Raw genomic sequence first — 17,671 nt, 5'->3', positions numbered from 1 at the left:
GATAATTTTAAATTTTTAGAACTTTCTAAGGGAAAACTCCAAAACTGTACCAGGAGCATAAATAATATAGACCATTACCAAAGACTGACTATGCATACTAATAAACTATAAGATACCAACTCATTAATCTTTGTGAGCTTTTACATGCTGTACAGTTAATACCAAATGCATTGTTATTATGAACAAAAGAGACTGCTCTACAATATACTGTGTCACTTCAGAGAAGAATCTAATTTTCCTCTCCTTGGATGTAAGTCCAGCTCCACTCTTGCTGTCCTGTTCTTTTCCTCTCTTCAGCCTGAAGTGCTCCTCAGATTTGATATTCCCGTGGCTGTACCTCTTTTCACCATGTTTATCTACAAGTGCGGTTTCTTCACCTAGGGGGCCCTTGATCATCCATTAGTCACCTTTGAACTGTATTCCATCAACAGATATTCCAACAGTCACTCTCTCTGTTCATGTACTTTAGGTCCTTTGTGGGTGTGCTTCTCTTTACTGCTTCCAGGATCTGTTTGCATCTAATGCCACTTTTTGATCAATTCCCTCTTTCACCAATTATATTTCCTTTCAGTTTTTTCTCAATACTCACTCTCTGGTAAATCTGTATATTGCCCCCCCACCCCCCACACACTATCCTTCTCTAACAGCATCTGGTCACATACCCAGGTCTATTTTTTTCTGCTTGTCCTGACCTGAAACCTTTCCTGTTTTCCTTTTCCTCCGCCCTTCCCAGTCCCATACTTTTATTCTCCTGTTCTTTTATTTTATCACCCTGCCTTCGACTCAGGCCCCCGTTTATCTTCTAGCTCAGCATCTCGATTCTTCGCCTCTAACAGCTTTTTCCAGCTGCCCCTTTGGGTAGATTCCAACCCCCCTCCCTTTTCCTCACCTTGGCAGTCTCTCTCTCTCCCAGGACAGCATTCTGGGCTGCTGCATCACATCTGCAGCAGGTGCTAGTGTCAGGGTGAAGATTACTACACAAGCCATTTCAGAAACGAGGCCTGGCTGAGATTTTGGTACTGGGCTCTGCAGACAGTTCATTTGAACATGGCAATTATGAACTTCCTGCCTCATTCTCCATCAAGTGAGCATCTCTTTGCTTTGGAGAGGAAATGGACATGCCAGATAGAGCTGTCTCAAAGGTGCATTCCTCCCTACCACTTTTCCTGATCTAGATCTGAAACTCACTGGTTTCTTCTGAGCCATGGGAGTCTCTTCATCTTCACATCTGGTCTCAAAACCTTACCAATCAGATGGCCTCTGTCCTGATGCCAGAAAGAGCTTGGACAGCTGAGTAGGCAATGGCATGTTTAGCCGTGGGGGACTGCTCATAAAGCTTAGTCATCGGCTGGTGCTGTAGGGAGTTATGTCCAGCCTTCTTTGGCTGAAAAACTGGCGCCATGCAGCAAATACAAGGATGAAACATTTTGCTTTGTTTTAATCTATGATTAAATCTAAATTTTAACCCCATTCTCATGGCTCCTTCTCTCCACTCTCCCCTTCCCCACATCCCACTATCCTTGCCTCCACGCTGCCTCCTCATCCCCACCCCCATCCCTGCCTCCTTCCAGTCTGTTATCTGATCTGCAACAACAACATTTACATTGTTTCCACTAGTACATTTTAACACTCCTTCCCCCCCTCCCATCTCCATCCCTATGATGCCATTTCCCATCACTGCTGTAGGCCAAGCTCCAGCTGTGTAGCATCGTGTATGGCTGTGTGACACTATGTATGCAAGAAGCTGGTAACAATACAGGGCATTGTATTTATTGACAAATAAAGTGGTTCTGAAAAGCAAAGACTTTATGCATCACCTCATCTGGAGACACAATAGAGAACACAGCCCACTGAACTCCGCAAGGACAAGACTAAGCCCTTCAATATTCTTTGCCTTCCCGGAAACAGAGAATTTTATAGCATTTGTAAAATTCTTTATTTAACACACGGATTTTTAGAAGCCTGTTTCCTGTGATCAGATCCCCAAAGCTGTTTTTTCCCCCATGAAAAAGGAATAATGTCAAGAAAACTGGGACTAGCTAGGGGCTGGGACAAAGTGGACAGAAAGGTCCAATCCTGGTTTGGTCACATATATTTTCTGGTTTTAATTAAAAATATAGCCAGTGGAGCACATTGTCTCTCCTTACTCCATCTAGGATTAGTCTAATTTAACCTAACTGACACACAGGCGCTTCAGGATTACATTTGAAAAAACAGAATAGCTACTGGGGAAGCTTTTGGTTCAGAAGTAAAGGAAAGATGATAGTGTATAGTACACCCTTGCTATAACGACCTTCATTATAATTAACAACCTGTATCCCAACTACAGTACAGTACTGTAATGTTTAAAAAAAAAAAGGAAGGTTGCACATGCATGCAGTTTTTAATCCCACTTTGCCACTCCACCACATGGGGCTGGCAGCTCCACCGCTCTGCTGCTCAGGGCTGGCAGGTCTGCTGTTCCGCCACCCATTCATTTTCATTGTCCTTTCACTATAATGAACTCCTGGCTATAACAAACAAAAGGCTTGGGTCCCAACAGGTTCATTATAGTGAGGGTGTACTGCATTTATATTGGCAAAAATAAATGGTTGTTAGTTCAATTAAATGAGCCTGCTTGGACATTCACTACACTATGGCAAAAAAAACAAAACCACCATTAAAACATTTCCTTATTTTAGACCCAACAGATACTTCAGGTCTCTGCTATCACTGTAAATCAAACCAGTGCACTGCTCTAGAACTTATCAACATTCCAATCATCAGGTGACAGGCTTAGCTTTGGACCTTTACTTCAGTTGATGGAACAGCACTCACCCAATATTTCTCTTTAAAGTCTTGCAAACACTATTTTTAAATCCAGCACACAGTTAAGATATGGGACAGCAATAGCCCTCATTGGGAAGCACATTCAAGTATTCCAGCAAGAACCAGTTTTCATGACTGGAATATGAGCCTTTGAAAATTCATACTGTGCGTGGATACATAGATGTGACAGTGGTATAGGGAACAGGGATTTCGTTTTTATTAGGAATTGGGGAACTTTTGGGGAAAGGAGGAGTCTATAGAGGAAGGATAGGCTCCAAAACCAAAAACAGAACTAGACTGCTGGTATGTAAAATAAAAAAAAAAAGTTGTAGAAGAGTTGTTAAACTAAGGGCTGGGGGGATAGCCAACAGATGCAGAAGAGTACACGGGTCAAACAGAGATATGCCTTAGGGGAGGATCTATTAAGGGGGATTTTGTATATCATACTAAGAAGGAGAAGATGGAAGTTGATAAAGTACAGGTAGGAACTGAAGAGAAACAGTCCAATGAAAAAAGAGTCTAATACAATTACAGCACATATTGGCAGATGGCAAAAAAGGGACAAATTTTCTAACTGCTTGTATACAAATGCTAGAAGTCTAAATATTAAGATGGGTGAACTTAAATGCCTGATATTAAAATCAGGATAGTGATATAATAGTCATCACATAATCTTGGTGGAACGATGATAATCAATGGGACACGATACTATCAGAGTACAAAATATGTAGGAATGACAGAGCAAGGTGTGCTGGGTGGGGGGGATGGCACTATATATAAAAGAAAACAAAACAGTGCCAGAGTAAAAATAGTAAATGGCTCAAATTGTACCATAGAATCTCTATGGATAGAAATTCCATGCTTCAAAAATAATATTCCACACCTGACTAGGACAGTGATGGTGATTATGAAATGCTCAGGGAGATCAGAAAGGCTAAAGAAAGAAAACTCAATCATGGAGGATTTCAAATATCCCCATACTGACTGGGTACATGCCACCTCAGGACAGGATGCAGAGATAAATTTTCTTGATATCTTAAATGATGCTTCTTGGAGCAGCTAGTCCTGGAACTCACAAGGAGAGAGATAATTCTTGATTTACTCCTAAGTGGAGCACAGGATCTAGTCCAAGAGATGAATATAGATGAACCACTTGGTAATACTGACCTTAAATGTAAGGAGAAGCTAAATGAATTCTTTGCATTGGTCTTCACTGCAGAGAATGTAAGGGTAATTCCCACACCTGACCCACTCTTTTTAGGTGACAGATTGAGGAACTATACCAAACTGAAGTGTCAATGGAGGTGGTTCTGGAACAAATTGATACATTAAACCAGGCCTGCACAACATGCAGCCCACGTGGGCTCACTGTGTGGCCCCCTGGCAAGCGGTGGGGTGGGGCTGTCAGGTTTGCCCAGGGCCGGTGCAACCGTCCAGGATTTTAACTCCCTCCCCTCATGCAGAGCGTGGTGTGGCTGATTGGGTGCCTGGGCCTGATTTAGCTGCTCCCATTGGTCTCCAACAGGCAGAGTCCCTCCCCCACCTCAGCATCGCATCACAGCACTCTGGGGGAGGGGTTGTGTGCTTGGCAGCCTGTTTGGTTAGCTTCACCTGGAGCCAGTGGCTGGAGCGGCATGGTGGTAAGGGGAGTCCCGGGGAGCAGTCAGGGAACAGGAGGAGGGTTGTATGAGTTGGAAGTTTGGGGGGGCTGTCAGGGGACAGGGCTCAGGCTTTGTGGCTCCCGGGCATATGAGCTGCCGGGGCGTAGGGCCCTGAGCCTGCTCCAGGAGGGGCAGCAGCGTTGGTGGCTCACAGTCCTAGGAGCCGCAGAGCCCAAGTGCAGTGAGGGGGCAGCTGGAGGGCATATGGGGGGCCAGCGCCTGCATGCATCCGCTGCAGCTTGCAGGAGCCCTGGGAGGGGGGGCGGGCCACAGCCTGGGCAGGAGGGGTGGGGGAGCATGGCTGCTCCCCACTAGCCGTGCTGCTGCCTTTGCAGGGCTGCTGCCCCCCTGCACCACGTCGCCTCCTCCATAGCTGGGGGCTTGCCACCGCCACAAACAGGACACTCTGGCTCTCTGATACCTCCAGAAGCAACAGAGGAGGAGAAGGACCTTGGAGTATTGGTTGATCACAGGATGACTATGAGCCACCAATGTGATATGGCTGTTAAAAAAGCTAATGTGGTTTTAGGATGCATCAGGTGAGGTATTTCCAGCAAAGATAAGGAGGTGTTAGTACCGTTATATAAGGCACTGGTGAGACCTCACCTGGAATACTGTGTGCAGTTCTGGTCTCCCATGTTTAAGAAGGATGAATTCAAACTGGAACAGGTTCAGAGACGGGCTACTAGGATGATCCAAGGAATGGAAAACCTGCCTTATGAAAGGAGACTCAAAGAGCTTGGCTTGTTTAGCCTAGCCAAAAGAAGGCTGAGGCGGGATATGCTTGCTCTTTATAAATATATCAGAGGGATTAATATTAGGGAGGGAGAGGAATTATTTAAGCTTAGTACCAATGTAGACACAAGAACAAATGGGTATAAACTGGACACTAGGAAGTTTAGACTTGAAATTAGACGAAGGTTTCTAACCATTAGAGGAGTGAAGTTCTGGAACAGACTTCCAAGGGGAGTAGTGGGGGCAAAAGACATATCTGGCTTTAAGACTAAGCTTTATAAGTTTACGGAAGGAATGGTATGATGGGATAGCTTAATTTTGGCAATTGATCTTTGATTATTAGCAGATAAGTATGCCCAGTGGTCTGTGATGGGATGTGGGATGGGATGGGATCTGAGTTACTGCAGAGAATTCTTTCCTGAGTGCTGGCTGGTGAGTCTTGCCCACATGCTCAGGGTTTAGCTGATCGCCATATTTGGGGTCAGGAAGGAATTTTCCTCCCGGGCAGATTGGCAGAGGCCCTGGAGGTTTTTCGCCTTCCTCTGCAGCGCGGGGCATGGGTCACTTGCTGGTGGATTCTCTGCAGCTTGAGGTCTTCAAACCACAATTTGAAGACTTCAATAACTCAGACATAGGTTAGGAGTTTGTTATAGAAGTGGATGGGTAAAGTTCTGTGGCCTGCTTTGTGCAGGAGGTCAGACTAGATGATCATATTGGTCCCTTCTGACCCTAAAGTCTATAAGAAGGCAGCGTCTCGACGAGCTGCTGCAATGGCCCAAGCCTGGCAAAGCCAGTGAGTGGACTTGGAGCAGGGGCCACCAGGATGGGGGTAGGGAGGGCTTGCAGAGGGGCTGTGCACTCTCCAGGGGAGTTCAGGGGGCGGGTGGGGATCCTGGTCTGGGTAACAGCCCCTGGGCATGCCTGGTCCCCAGGGTCTATAAAGGCTCATTGGGATTTGCCCCTTAATGAACCGATGCGTGGGGGGCAAAAGGGGGGGTTCAGCCCTCAGCTGTTTTCTTTGGAGTAATATGGCCCTCGCTGGTTTATGAGTTTGTGGAGGCCTGCATTAAAGAGTAATAAGTCAACAGGACCACATGGTATTCACCCAAGACTTCTGAAGGAATTCAAATATGAAATTGCACTAACTGTGGTATGTGGTATTGCACTAACTCACCACTTAAATCAGCCTCTTTACCAGATGACTGGAGGATAGCGCTAATATGACATTCACTTTTTAAAAAGGCTCCAGAGGCAATCCTGGCAATTACAGGCCAGTAAGCCTAACTTCAGTACCAGACAAATTGGTTGAAACGATAGAAAAACAGAATGATCAGAAACATAAATCAGTAGGATTTGTTAGGGAAGAGTCAACATTTTTTGTAAAGGAAAACCATGCCTCACCAATCTAGAAGACTTTTTTGAGGGGGTCAAACAAACACGTGGACAAAGGTGATCCAGTGGATATAGTGTATTTGGAATTTAGAAAGTCTTTGACAAGGTCCCTCACCAAAGGCTCTGAAGCAAACTAAGCAGTCATGGGATAAGAGAGAAAGTTCTCTCATGGATCAGTAACTGATTAAAAAACAGAAAGCAACGAGCAGGAATAAATAGTTTTCAGAATGGAGAGAGGTAAATAGCTTGAGGGGCAGCAGCAGTCAAAAAAAGCTAACAATGTTAGGAAAAATATCATAATGCCACTACAGATATTCATGGTACACCCACACCTTGAATACTGCATGTAGTTCTGGTCGCCACATCTCAAGTATACATATATACACATATATTAGAACTAGAAAAGGCAAAGAGAACAACAAAAAAGGTTAGTGAGATGAAACAGCTTCTACATTGGGAGAGATTAAAAAAACTGGGACTGCTCAATTCAGTTTAGGAAAGACAACTAAGGGAGGGGGGATATGAGAGAGGTCAATTAAATCATGACTGGTGTGGAGTAAGTGAATTGGGAAGTATTATTTACTCTTTCATATAACAGAAGAAACAGTGGTCACCCACTGAAATAAATAGTCAACTGGTTTAAAATGAGCATAAGGACATACTTCTTCACACAATGTACAGTTAACCTTAGGAACTTGTTGCCAGGGAATGTTGTGTAGACCAAAAGTATAACTGGGTACAAAAAACAATTTGGTAAGTTGCTAGAGGATAGGTCCATCAATGGTTGCTAGCCAAGATGATCAGGGACACAGCCCATGCGCTGGATGTCCCTAAAGCTCTGACTCCCAGAAGCTGGGACTGGACAACAGGGGATGGATCAGTCGATAATTTCCCTGTTCTGTTCATTCCCTTTGAAGCATGTGGCATTGGCCACTGTCAGAAGACAGGATACTGGACTAGATGAACCACTGGTCTGACCCAGTATGGCCATTCTTCTGTTCTTATGATAATTGATCAATCAAGAAACCAACTCATCGCATCAAGAAATACATGTCTTTATTTAAGCTGGAACTTCCAAACACTAAACGAACATTGCACAAGAGGACTGCTCGAGATATAACTCTGGGCTTCCAGAGGCTGAAAACTGAGGAACTGAAAAGGGAATGTAGAACAATGGGGCTTATGTTACAAGGCATTATATTATCTAATTAGAATTCTGTTATTTCAAAAATGTAGATCGTTATCTATAAAGTGAGTTTAAGAAAGATAATAGCTAATATACAGTAGATAATAGTTCACAGTAGTTTATGATATAAGTCTTAGTAGAAAAAACTAACTGATTTACTTGTGATTATTTCCCACTTGATTGATTTATACTTTACCCCGAACTGATCAGAGGCTAAATTATGTTTTATCTCAGATTGTCTCTGCCACTCCTTATTGCTCTGATTCATGCCACTGCTCCATTGGGCTCATTACAAGTATACCTTATTAGGGAAATCATTTGCAGTCAAAGATGGTTTTATTTTGCATATGCTCAATGAGCAGAGTTAAGGCTGACTATGCAAATTTAGTTTGGCATTTTTTGATTTTTAAGAAGTTAATAAGAGAACCTTAAGGTTATTTAGTTAACTTAATGTCTTTCTTATTGCTGTAAAATGGTACAAAGCCCAGATTTATAAATATCAGTTCCTAAAAACGTGTAATATGAGGCTTTTGCATATACAAACAAAAACAAGGAATCCCTACCAACTCATCACAGAGAATAAGAATAGTCTGAAGTTTCAGTAGCTAGGAAAAAATTACAAGGGCTACTAGTCCTCAATTTTCAGGACAAAAACGGTCACCAAGTAGAATGAGGAAGAAACTTCATCAACAATATAAAATTTCACAGCTAGGTATATTTATGCCTCTCTCTCTCTGAAGCATCTAGTCTTAGTCACTATCCAAGACAGGACGACTGACCAGGCCTGTTATACTGTGTGTGTAAAGAGTAATCTTAGTAGATTTTTTATTGGTGCACTTTGAGCCCTACCTCACTCAAATCACAATCAGAATAACTTCTTCTCTTGCAATCTGACTGACTACATTGCCGGATGTTACTTTTCTGTAAATATAGACAGTGGTCAATGCCATGTATGCAGCAGAGGCCATGTCTACACTACCACTTATGTAGGCAAAATTTATATAATTTCAGACATGTAACAAAAACACACCCTTGAGCAACGTAAGTTTCGCCGGCATAAGAGGTAGTGTGCATAGTGCTATGTCAGTGGCAGAGTTTCTCTCGCCGACATAGCTACACATAGTTCATTGGGGGTGATTTATGTCAACAGGAGAGCTCTGTGCTCCTGTAAGGCCTCTAGTATAGACACAGTCACAAAAGTAGGGGGATGAGTGCAAATGCAAAAATAACCCAATTAAAGAAGCTTTTGCCAAAAGTTCAGTTTATAATAGCAAGAGAAAGTTACTCACCCTACAGTAACTGAGGTTCTTCAAGATGTGTCCCCCTGTGGGCGCTCCACTCCAGGTGATAGTGCGTCCCAGCACCATTGATCAGAGATCTTGGGTAGCAGTGCCTGGTTAGGACACACACACACACAGCTGCTGCCTCGCAGTCTTGTTAAGAGTCTGCCTGAGCACACGCGTCCCATGCCCCTCTCAGTTCCTTCTCTACCATGGAGAAGTCAGAATAGTACTCCAAAGTAGAGGGGAGGAGCGCAGGGAGTGGAGCACCCACCGGGACACACATCTCAAAGAACCTCAGTTACTGCAAGGTGAGTAACTTTCTCTTCTTCCTCAAGTACTGTCCCTGTGGGTGCTCCAGTCCAGGTGAATGTGAAGCAGTACCCACTGTGGCTAGTGGGACTTTGGAGTTGCAGCAATGAGTACTGTAGACAGTACTGTATGGCCTACTATGGTGTCTATCATGGTATCCTGCGTGATAGCATAGCGTTTGGTAAATGTGTGTTCAGATGACCATGTGGTCACCTTACAGATATCGGGAATGGGTATGTTATAGAGGAAGGCAAAGGATGTTGACATAGCTTGAGTAGAATGAGTTCTGATGCCTTCAGGTGGTTGAGCATTCTGAATACAGTAACAGGATCTGATGCAGTCAGAGATCCACTTGGAAAGGCGTTGCTTAGAGATGGCCGCACCCTTCAATCTCTCAGTAGCGGAGACAAATAATCATGAGGACTTATGAAATGGTTTAGTCCTGTCTAAATAGAAGGCAATTGCTCATATGATGTCAAGGGTATGCAGAGTCGCCTCGTGCGGAGTCTCATGAGGTTTGGGATAGAATGTAGGTAAGTATATTGGTTGGTTAAGGTGGAAGGTGGACACCACCTTAGGGAAAAATTTAGAGTGTGGTCGCAGGGTAACTTTATCTTTAGAAAAGGTTGTGTAGGGAGGGTAGGTCACCAGGGCACTTATTTCCCCTACTCTCCTTGCTGATGTTATAGCAACCAAAAAAGCTAACTTCATGGACATGTAAAGAAGAGATGAGGTAGCTAAGGGTTCGAATGGAGGTTTCATAAGACTGCAAAGAACAAGATTGAGATTCCATGCAGCTGTCAATGGATAAATCTCAGGGTACAGATTTTGTAGGCCCGTGAGAAGGCGTTTTATGGTGGGGTGGGCAAAGAGTGAAAGTTGTCTAACAAATCATGGAAGGTGGTGAGGTTTGTGAGGTGTACTCTGCTGGAGCTGAGCGAGAGTGTGTCCTGTTTTAGTTTCAAACGGTAGTATAGGATGTTAGGAAGGGTTACAGCATGGGGTGTTAAGTGTTTATGTGAGCACCACAGGGAGAAGCGCTTCCACTTCTGCAGGTAAGTTTTATGAGTGGAGTCTTTTCTACTACGCAGGAGGACATATCGGACTTGCTCAGAACAGGCTAGTTCGTGGGTCTGGAACCATGAAGGAACCATGCTGTCAGATGGAGTTTCTGGAGCTGAGAGTGAAGAACCCACCCATTGTCCTGAGAAAGCAGATCTGGTCTGTTGGGAAGAGTCCGTGGAGGATGACTGGACATGTGGACCAGGCAAGGATACCATGTCTGTCTTGGCCAAGCCGGGGCAATAAGTATGACCCAGGCCTTGTCGTCTCTGATGTTGTGCAGAACCCTGTGTATCTGAGGGATTGGTGGAAAGGCATAGATGAGAGAGTTGTTCCATGGGATGAGGAATGAGTCTCCTAGGGATGCAATCCCGAATCCCACTCTGGAGAAAAATAGGTAGCATTTGCGATTCTGGGTTGTGGAAAAGAGGTCTACTGACAGGGTGCCCCAATGGGAGAAGAGCTCTTGTAGTATTGCAGGGTGCAACTTCCATTCGTATTCTGTGGAGAAGTGTCTGCTAAGTGCGTCGGCAGTAGTGTTGTGGCAGCTGGGTAGGTATGAAGCAGTAATTTGTATGTCATGTTGAATGCACCAATTCCACAACCAGATAGCCTCCACACATAAGGAGTGTGATCATGCTCTCCCCTCTGCCCCCCCGGTCTGTTGATGTAAAATATACATGCTATATTGTCCGTTAGGACCCGGATAGATTTTTTCTTTATGAGAGGAAAGAAGTGAAGGCAGGCTTGTCTCATTGCTCTGAGCTCTAGATTTATGTGTAGACATGTCTCTGGCACGGATCAGTGGTCTTGTGCCGTGTGTCCCCCTAGATGCACTCCCCAACCGATCAGGGAAGCGTGCCTGGTGAGCATGAGCATTGGGGATCGTTGCTGGAAGGGAACACCCATGCAGAGGTTCTCTGGTCTTGTCCACCATTGTAGGGAAGCTAGTATGTTCGCTGGAGGAGTTAGCAGCATGCAGAGGCTGTACCTGCTGGGTTTGTAGTTGGAGTTGAGCCAACCCTGAAGACATCTCATGTGCAGCCTGGGGTACTTGACCACAAAGGTGGTGGCTGTCATGTGGCCAAGGAACTGTGGGCAAATTCTTGACTGTATCCTGGGACGAACAGAGCGTGCGTATAAGATGTGTAATAGAGAGGAATCTGTTGTGTGGGAGTGAGGCTTTGGTTCGAACTGAGTCCAGCTGAGCGTCAATGAATTCGATTTGCTGTGTAGGTGTCAGAGTGGATTTTTGGATGTTTATTTGCAGGCCTAAGCTGTGGAAAAGGGAGATGAGGAAATGGGTAGCTTGTAGTGTCTCATTATATGAGCTGCCTTTGATGAGGCATAGTCTATGTAGGGGAAAAGTATGATCCTGTGTCTGCAGAGGTGGGCCACAACTATAACTAGGGTCTTGGAGAACACTCTCGGTGCTGTGGAGAGTCCCAAACTGAGAACCCTGTATTGAAAATGATGTCTGAGTGTGAATTGTAGGAAGCATCTGTGGGCTGGATGAATGGATATGTGAAAATAGGCATCCTGTAAGTCAAGGGCTGTGAACCAGTCCCCTTGTTCCAGCGCAGGTATTATTGTGCCCAATGTGACCATCTTGAATTTCTGTACCCTTACGAATTTCTTCAGTCGACGTGGGTCTAGTACAGTAACTCCTCACTTAAAGTCATCTTGGTTAATGGTGTTTTGTTGCTGATCAATTAGAGAACATGCTCATTTAAGAGTTGTGCAATGCTCCCTTCTAATGTTGTTTGGCAGCCACCTGCTTTGTCCACTGCTTGCAGGAAGAGCAGCCCAGTGGAGCTAGCTGGTGGGTGGTTGGAACCAGGGTGGACTGATAGGGGAGCAGGGAGCTGATAGGGGGCTAAGTTCCCTGTGCAGCAGCTGCCCAATTGCAGCTGTCCCTCCCCTCACTGCCATGTGCTGCTCCTGCCCTCTGCCTTGGAGCTGCTTCCTGAGACTCCTGCTTGCTGTGTGGGGGGAGTAAGAAGGGGACTAATGTCAGGGTGTCCCCCTCCCCCTTGCAACCCACCTACCCCATCTTTCGTAGAGCAGGGGGAACACACGACAGGCAGTAGCAGCTGCAGTCCAGTCTCAGCTTGCAGATCTAATTAACAAGGCAGTGTACTTCTGACCCCACTCTTCATATTTAAAGGGGAAATGTGCATCTCTCTCTCTCTCACAAACACACACATCCCTCTCCACCCTCCCTCTTTTCCTGCTGCCTTGTACAGTAGAGTGTGAGAGTTAACCCTTGAGGGCTCAGCCAATTGCTAGTTCATCATTTAGCAGTAAGGCATTCCCTGGAAATATCCCACCCTCTGACTCTTCCACCTCAACCAAGCTTCACAATCATCACTGTGTACCAGTATTAAATTGTTTCTTTAAAACTTATAGTGTGTGCGGGGTGGGAAGAGAATGGATGGATGGGGTCTTGTCTAGTGAAAAAAAAATTTCCCTGGAACCTAATCCCCTCATTTACATTAATTCTTATGGGGAAATTGGATTCACTTAACATCATTTTGCTTAAAGTCGCATTTTTCAGGAACATAACTACAATATTCAATGAGGAGTTACTGTATAGGCCTCCACCCCCCGGCCTTCTTCTGGGTCAGAGAGTAGTGGGGGTAGAACCCTTTTCCTCAATGTTGTGTTTGGCACAGGTTCCCAGCACCTAGCTGTAGAATATGAGCCACTTCTACATGAAGTAGGTGCTTGTGAGAGGGGTCCCTGAAGAGGGACAGGGAAGGGTAGGATATAAAAGGGATGGAGTAACTGGACTGAACTATTTCCAGGACCCAATGGTCCTGTGTAATCTGCTGCCAGGCATGGTGGAAAACCTGGAGGCGGTGGCCAAATGGGCAAATAGGGGGTGGAGTCAAGAGGTGGTCGTGCAGACCCTAGACCAACAATTCAAAATTGTTGTTTATTTTCTGATGGGTGGGAGGTAGTTGTGCTTGGTTTTGTCTATGCATAGGAGGTCCAGTGTGATTCCTGGGTATATTATATGGTCTGGGCTGAGGCTGGTGATACTGTTGTGTGCATGGCCTCTGATAAGGTTGATACTGTTGTCTCCTGGGAAGGGATGGGTAAATGCCCAAGGTGCGCAAGATTGCTTTAGAGTCTTTCATTGTGTGAAGGACAAACTCTTTTCCAAGAAAACAAACTATCTTTATCAAAGGGGAGGTCCTCCACTTTGGTCTGCAGGTCTTTGGAGATACTGGATGCAGAGAGGCAGGAAGATCTGCACATAACCACTGCAGTTGCGGTAGTGCAGGCTGCTATGTCCGCCATGTCTAGAGATGCCTGTAGGACCACTCTGGATACCAACTGGCTCTTGACGAGGACTGACTTAAAGTCTGCTCTCCTGTCCTCTGGGATATGGGAGGTATAATCAAAGAGTTTATTGCAGTTATCTAAGCCATAGCTTGCAAGTAGGGTGGAATAGTTTGCCATTCTGAATTGCAGAGTGGAGGAGGTATAAACCTTGCAGCCCAAGAGGTCAACAGCACCAGGACGCACCGTCACCTGGAGTGGAGCACCCACAGGGACAGCACTCGAAGCAAAACAAAGCATTTTCATAGAGCTGGTGGCCTGAGGCCATTCGTTCTTCCCAACTTTTCATTAATCCTCAGGAAATTCCCCAAGCCTTAATCACTATTGCTTGAACAAACAGTAAAACACAAATCTGAAAACCTTAATACTATAATATTGTAACACATGCACTTTTGTTGACTACATGCTGAAGTCCACTTCTTGGATTAGCCTTTAAACTCCTTCAGCATCATACAGAAGCCTAAGTAAATACACAGTACAGCTTGCTTTTAAATCCCGATTGCAAGTCTAAAGCAGCTGGAATATATAAAAATAGCTCCTTATCTTTGTGTTTCTAAGGAAGATACATTCTATGTAAATATTATAGATGAAAGATTCATGGGGATCTGGACAATTTTCGATAAAGCAAGTAGAATTTTTCATAGATTCCAAAGCCAGAAGGAATCACTATGATCAGCTAGTGACCCAGTGGTTCTCAAACTGTGGGTTGCAACTGTGTTTTAATGGGGTCTCCAGGGCTGATGTTAGACTTGCTTGGGCCCGGGGCCGAAGCCCGAGCCCCACCGCCCAGGGCCAAAGCCCCTCACCTGGTGCTGAAGCTGTCAGGCTTTGGCTTTGCCCCCCCTGCCCGTGGCAGTGGAGCTTGGGCAGGCTCAGGCTTCGGTCCCCCCCTCCTGAGGTCATGTAGCAATTTTTGATGTCAGAAGGGGGTCATGGTGCAATGAAATTTGAGAACCTCCTGTATAACACAGTCCATAGACCTTGCCCTAAATAATACCTGTTTGAACTAGTACTTTTTTTTTAATCCAATTTTGATTTTCAATTTTCCCTTGTCATCTTACTCAGGGCATTTTATAAAATGCAAAGGAGTACGCTCAGCCATTTCATTAAGCAACATGCTTTTCAGCACAGATCACTCAAATGGTTCCAACTAGACCTGCCTAAGGACTTTTATCATGTGGATGTAGAGTCATTTGAATGGGTGGGTAGGAAGCCCAGTAATTGAAAGATTTTTGAATACACAAGAGCTCTGAAAGCTCCTAGTTGGACATTCTCACCCCCACGCTCACATTAAACAGATCAATCATAAGGAGTCTGGTGTCTGTCAATCATGAGCTTTTACATGCTCCCCCATAACTTACCTCTTGTACTGGCGGAGCTAGCGGATTCTTGAACTCTGATAAGGAAACTGGCAAAGAGAACTTGGAAAGCACAGACGGCAAATCATGGCCAGGAAACTGACAGGAAAATTCCTCTGCCAAAGGGGAGTAACTATGAAAAAGAGGCACAAGAAGAAATTACTCTTGCACTGTTGTCTAAACAGAATTTACATACACTTATTAATACACATTCATTGCACAAGACGTGCCAATTCACAACATAAATATTCTTTGTGTTTTAGGTAAATAATAAAGAACCCTATTATGGTTTATGACATCTAGTATCCTGATTAAGTTAGAAAATAAAGAACATATTCAACCTGGTATTAGCTTTAGCCACAGCAATTTTTTTATTTTAATCACAGACTCTTATTAATTAATTGGATCCATTTTCCCATGGCCCATTATTACAGATTTTTTTTAAAAATTCATTAAACAGATGCAATATCTTTATCTCATTATCCCTAGCTCCTTTGGAAGGACAAATCATCATTTAAGGGTTTGTCTACCCAGTGGAGTAATGTGCACTTCTGAGGGTGGGATTTCTAAAGCACAGAGGTGTGTTTCACATTAATTAGTCCACTTAGACACTGCTGATGTACACTAAAAGGTCTGTCTACACTTAGAGCTGGAGATGTGAGTTAGCAGTGCAGTCACAGTAGCAAGGGCAGCGGCTTGAGCTAGCTGCCCAGTACATACCCATGGAGTCTGTGTGGGTTTGTCCTCGGGGGAACTAGCCCTTCCTACTGCTCACTGCTGTACCACGGCTATACAACTATAGTTAGCATGCTAGCTTTGAGAAGGTGACGGATTACTTAGATAAAGGAAATGCGGTAGATATAATTTACCTAGATTTCAGTAAGGCGTTCGACACGGTTCCGCACGGGGAACTGTTAGTCAAATTGCAAAAGATGGGAATGAATATGAAAGTTGTTAGTTGGATAAGGAACTGGTTAAAGGGGAGACTCCAGAGGGTCGTATTGAAAGGTGAATTGTCAGGCTGGAAGGAGGTCACTAGTGGAGTCCCTCAAGGATCGGTTTTGGGACCGATCTTATTTAACCTTTTTATTACGGACCTTGGCACAAAGAGCGGGAATGTGCTAATAAAGTTTGCGGATGACACGAAGCTGGGGGGTATTGCTAACACGGAGAAGGACAGGGATACTATTCAGGAAGATCTGAACCACCATGTTAACTGGAGTAATAGGAACAGGATGAAATACAATAGTGAAAAGTGCAAGGTTATGCATTTAGGAACTAATAATAAGAATTTTGGATATACGTTGGGGGCGCATCAGTTGGAAGCGACGGAGGAGGAGAAGGACCTTGGGGTGCTGGTTGATAGCAGGATGACTATGAGTCGCCAATGTGATACGGCTGTTAAAAAAGCAAATGCGATTTTGGGATGCATCAGGCGGGGTATTTCCTGCAAGGATAAGGAGGTGTTAGTACCGTTATACAAGGCGTTGGTGAGACCCCATCTGGAATACTGTGTGCAGTTCTGGTGTCCCATGTTCAAGAAGGATGAATTCAAACTGGAACAGGTTCAGAGACGGGCTACAAGGATGATCCGAGGAATGGAAAAACTGCCTTATGAAAGGAGACTCAAAGAGCTTGGCTTGTTTAGCCTGGCCAAAAGAAGGCTGCGGGGGGATATGCTTGCTCTATATAAATATATCAGGGGGGTTAACGTTAGGGAGGGAGAGGAATTATTTAAGTTTAGTACTAATGTAGGCACGAGGACGAATGGGTATAAACTGGATATTAGGAAGTTTAGACTTGAAATTAGACGAAGGTTTCTAACCATTAGGGGAGTGAAGTTCTGGAACAGCCTTCCGAGGGAAGTAGTCGGGGCAAAAGACTTTCCTGGCTTTAAGACAAAGCTCGATAAGTATATGGAGGGGATGTTATGATAGGATTGTCAATTTGGACAATTGATCTTGGATTACCACCAGATAGGTCTGCTCAATGATCTGCGGGGAGATGTTGGATGACATGGGAACTGAGTTACTGCAGAGAATTCCTTCTTGGGTGCTGGCTGGTGAGTCTTGCCCACATGCTCAGGGTTTAGCTGATCGCCATATTTGGGGTCGGGAAGGAATTTTCCTCCAGGGCGGATTGGCAGGGGCCCTGGAGGTTTTTCGCCTTCCCCTGCAGCATGGGGCACGGGTCGCTTGCTGGTGGTTTCTCTGCAGCTTGAGGTCTTCAAACCAGTTTTGAAGATTTCAATAACTCGATCCTGGGATAGGGGTTGTTATAAAATTGGATGGGTGGGGTTCTGTGGCCTGCCTTGTGCAGGAGGTCAGACTAGATGATCAGATTGGTCCCTTCTGACCTATTAGTCTATGAGTCTATGAGATCTAGCATGAGCACATCTCCTTGAGATAGGAATCACAACCCAAGCTCCAGGTGTAGGCATACCCTAAAGGTTCCCCACTGCGCTCTAATGTAATTCTGTTTCAAACAGCACTATGTTAAAGCACACTAGACCTGCTGGTGTGCATTAAA

The 17,671-nt window shown here is 44.8% G+C and overlaps 1 protein-coding gene across 14 annotated transcripts in view; it reads right to left on the bottom strand.

Annotated features, from left to right (window-relative positions):
* Nucleotides 1-17,671, bottom strand: part of NPRL3 (NPR3 like, GATOR1 complex subunit) — a 122,023-nt gene that overhangs the window by 32,673 nt on the left and 71,679 nt on the right. For all 14 annotated transcript variants that reach the window (XM_030578923.1, XM_030578930.1, XM_030578920.1 and 11 more), the window contains one exon: nt 15,146-15,275. In XM_030578923.1, the coding sequence (XP_030434783.1) occupies nt 15,146-15,275 (130 nt within the window). The remainder of the gene's footprint in view (nt 1-15,145; nt 15,276-17,671) is intronic.

This window comes from Gopherus evgoodei, chromosome 10 (genome assembly GCF_007399415.2).
Source record: "Gopherus evgoodei ecotype Sinaloan lineage chromosome 10, rGopEvg1_v1.p, whole genome shotgun sequence".
NCBI classification, from domain to species: domain Eukaryota; kingdom Metazoa; phylum Chordata; order Testudines; family Testudinidae; genus Gopherus; species Gopherus evgoodei.
Note: the sequence above shows the minus strand (reverse complement) of the source record. Positions and strands in the feature narration are given on the sequence as shown.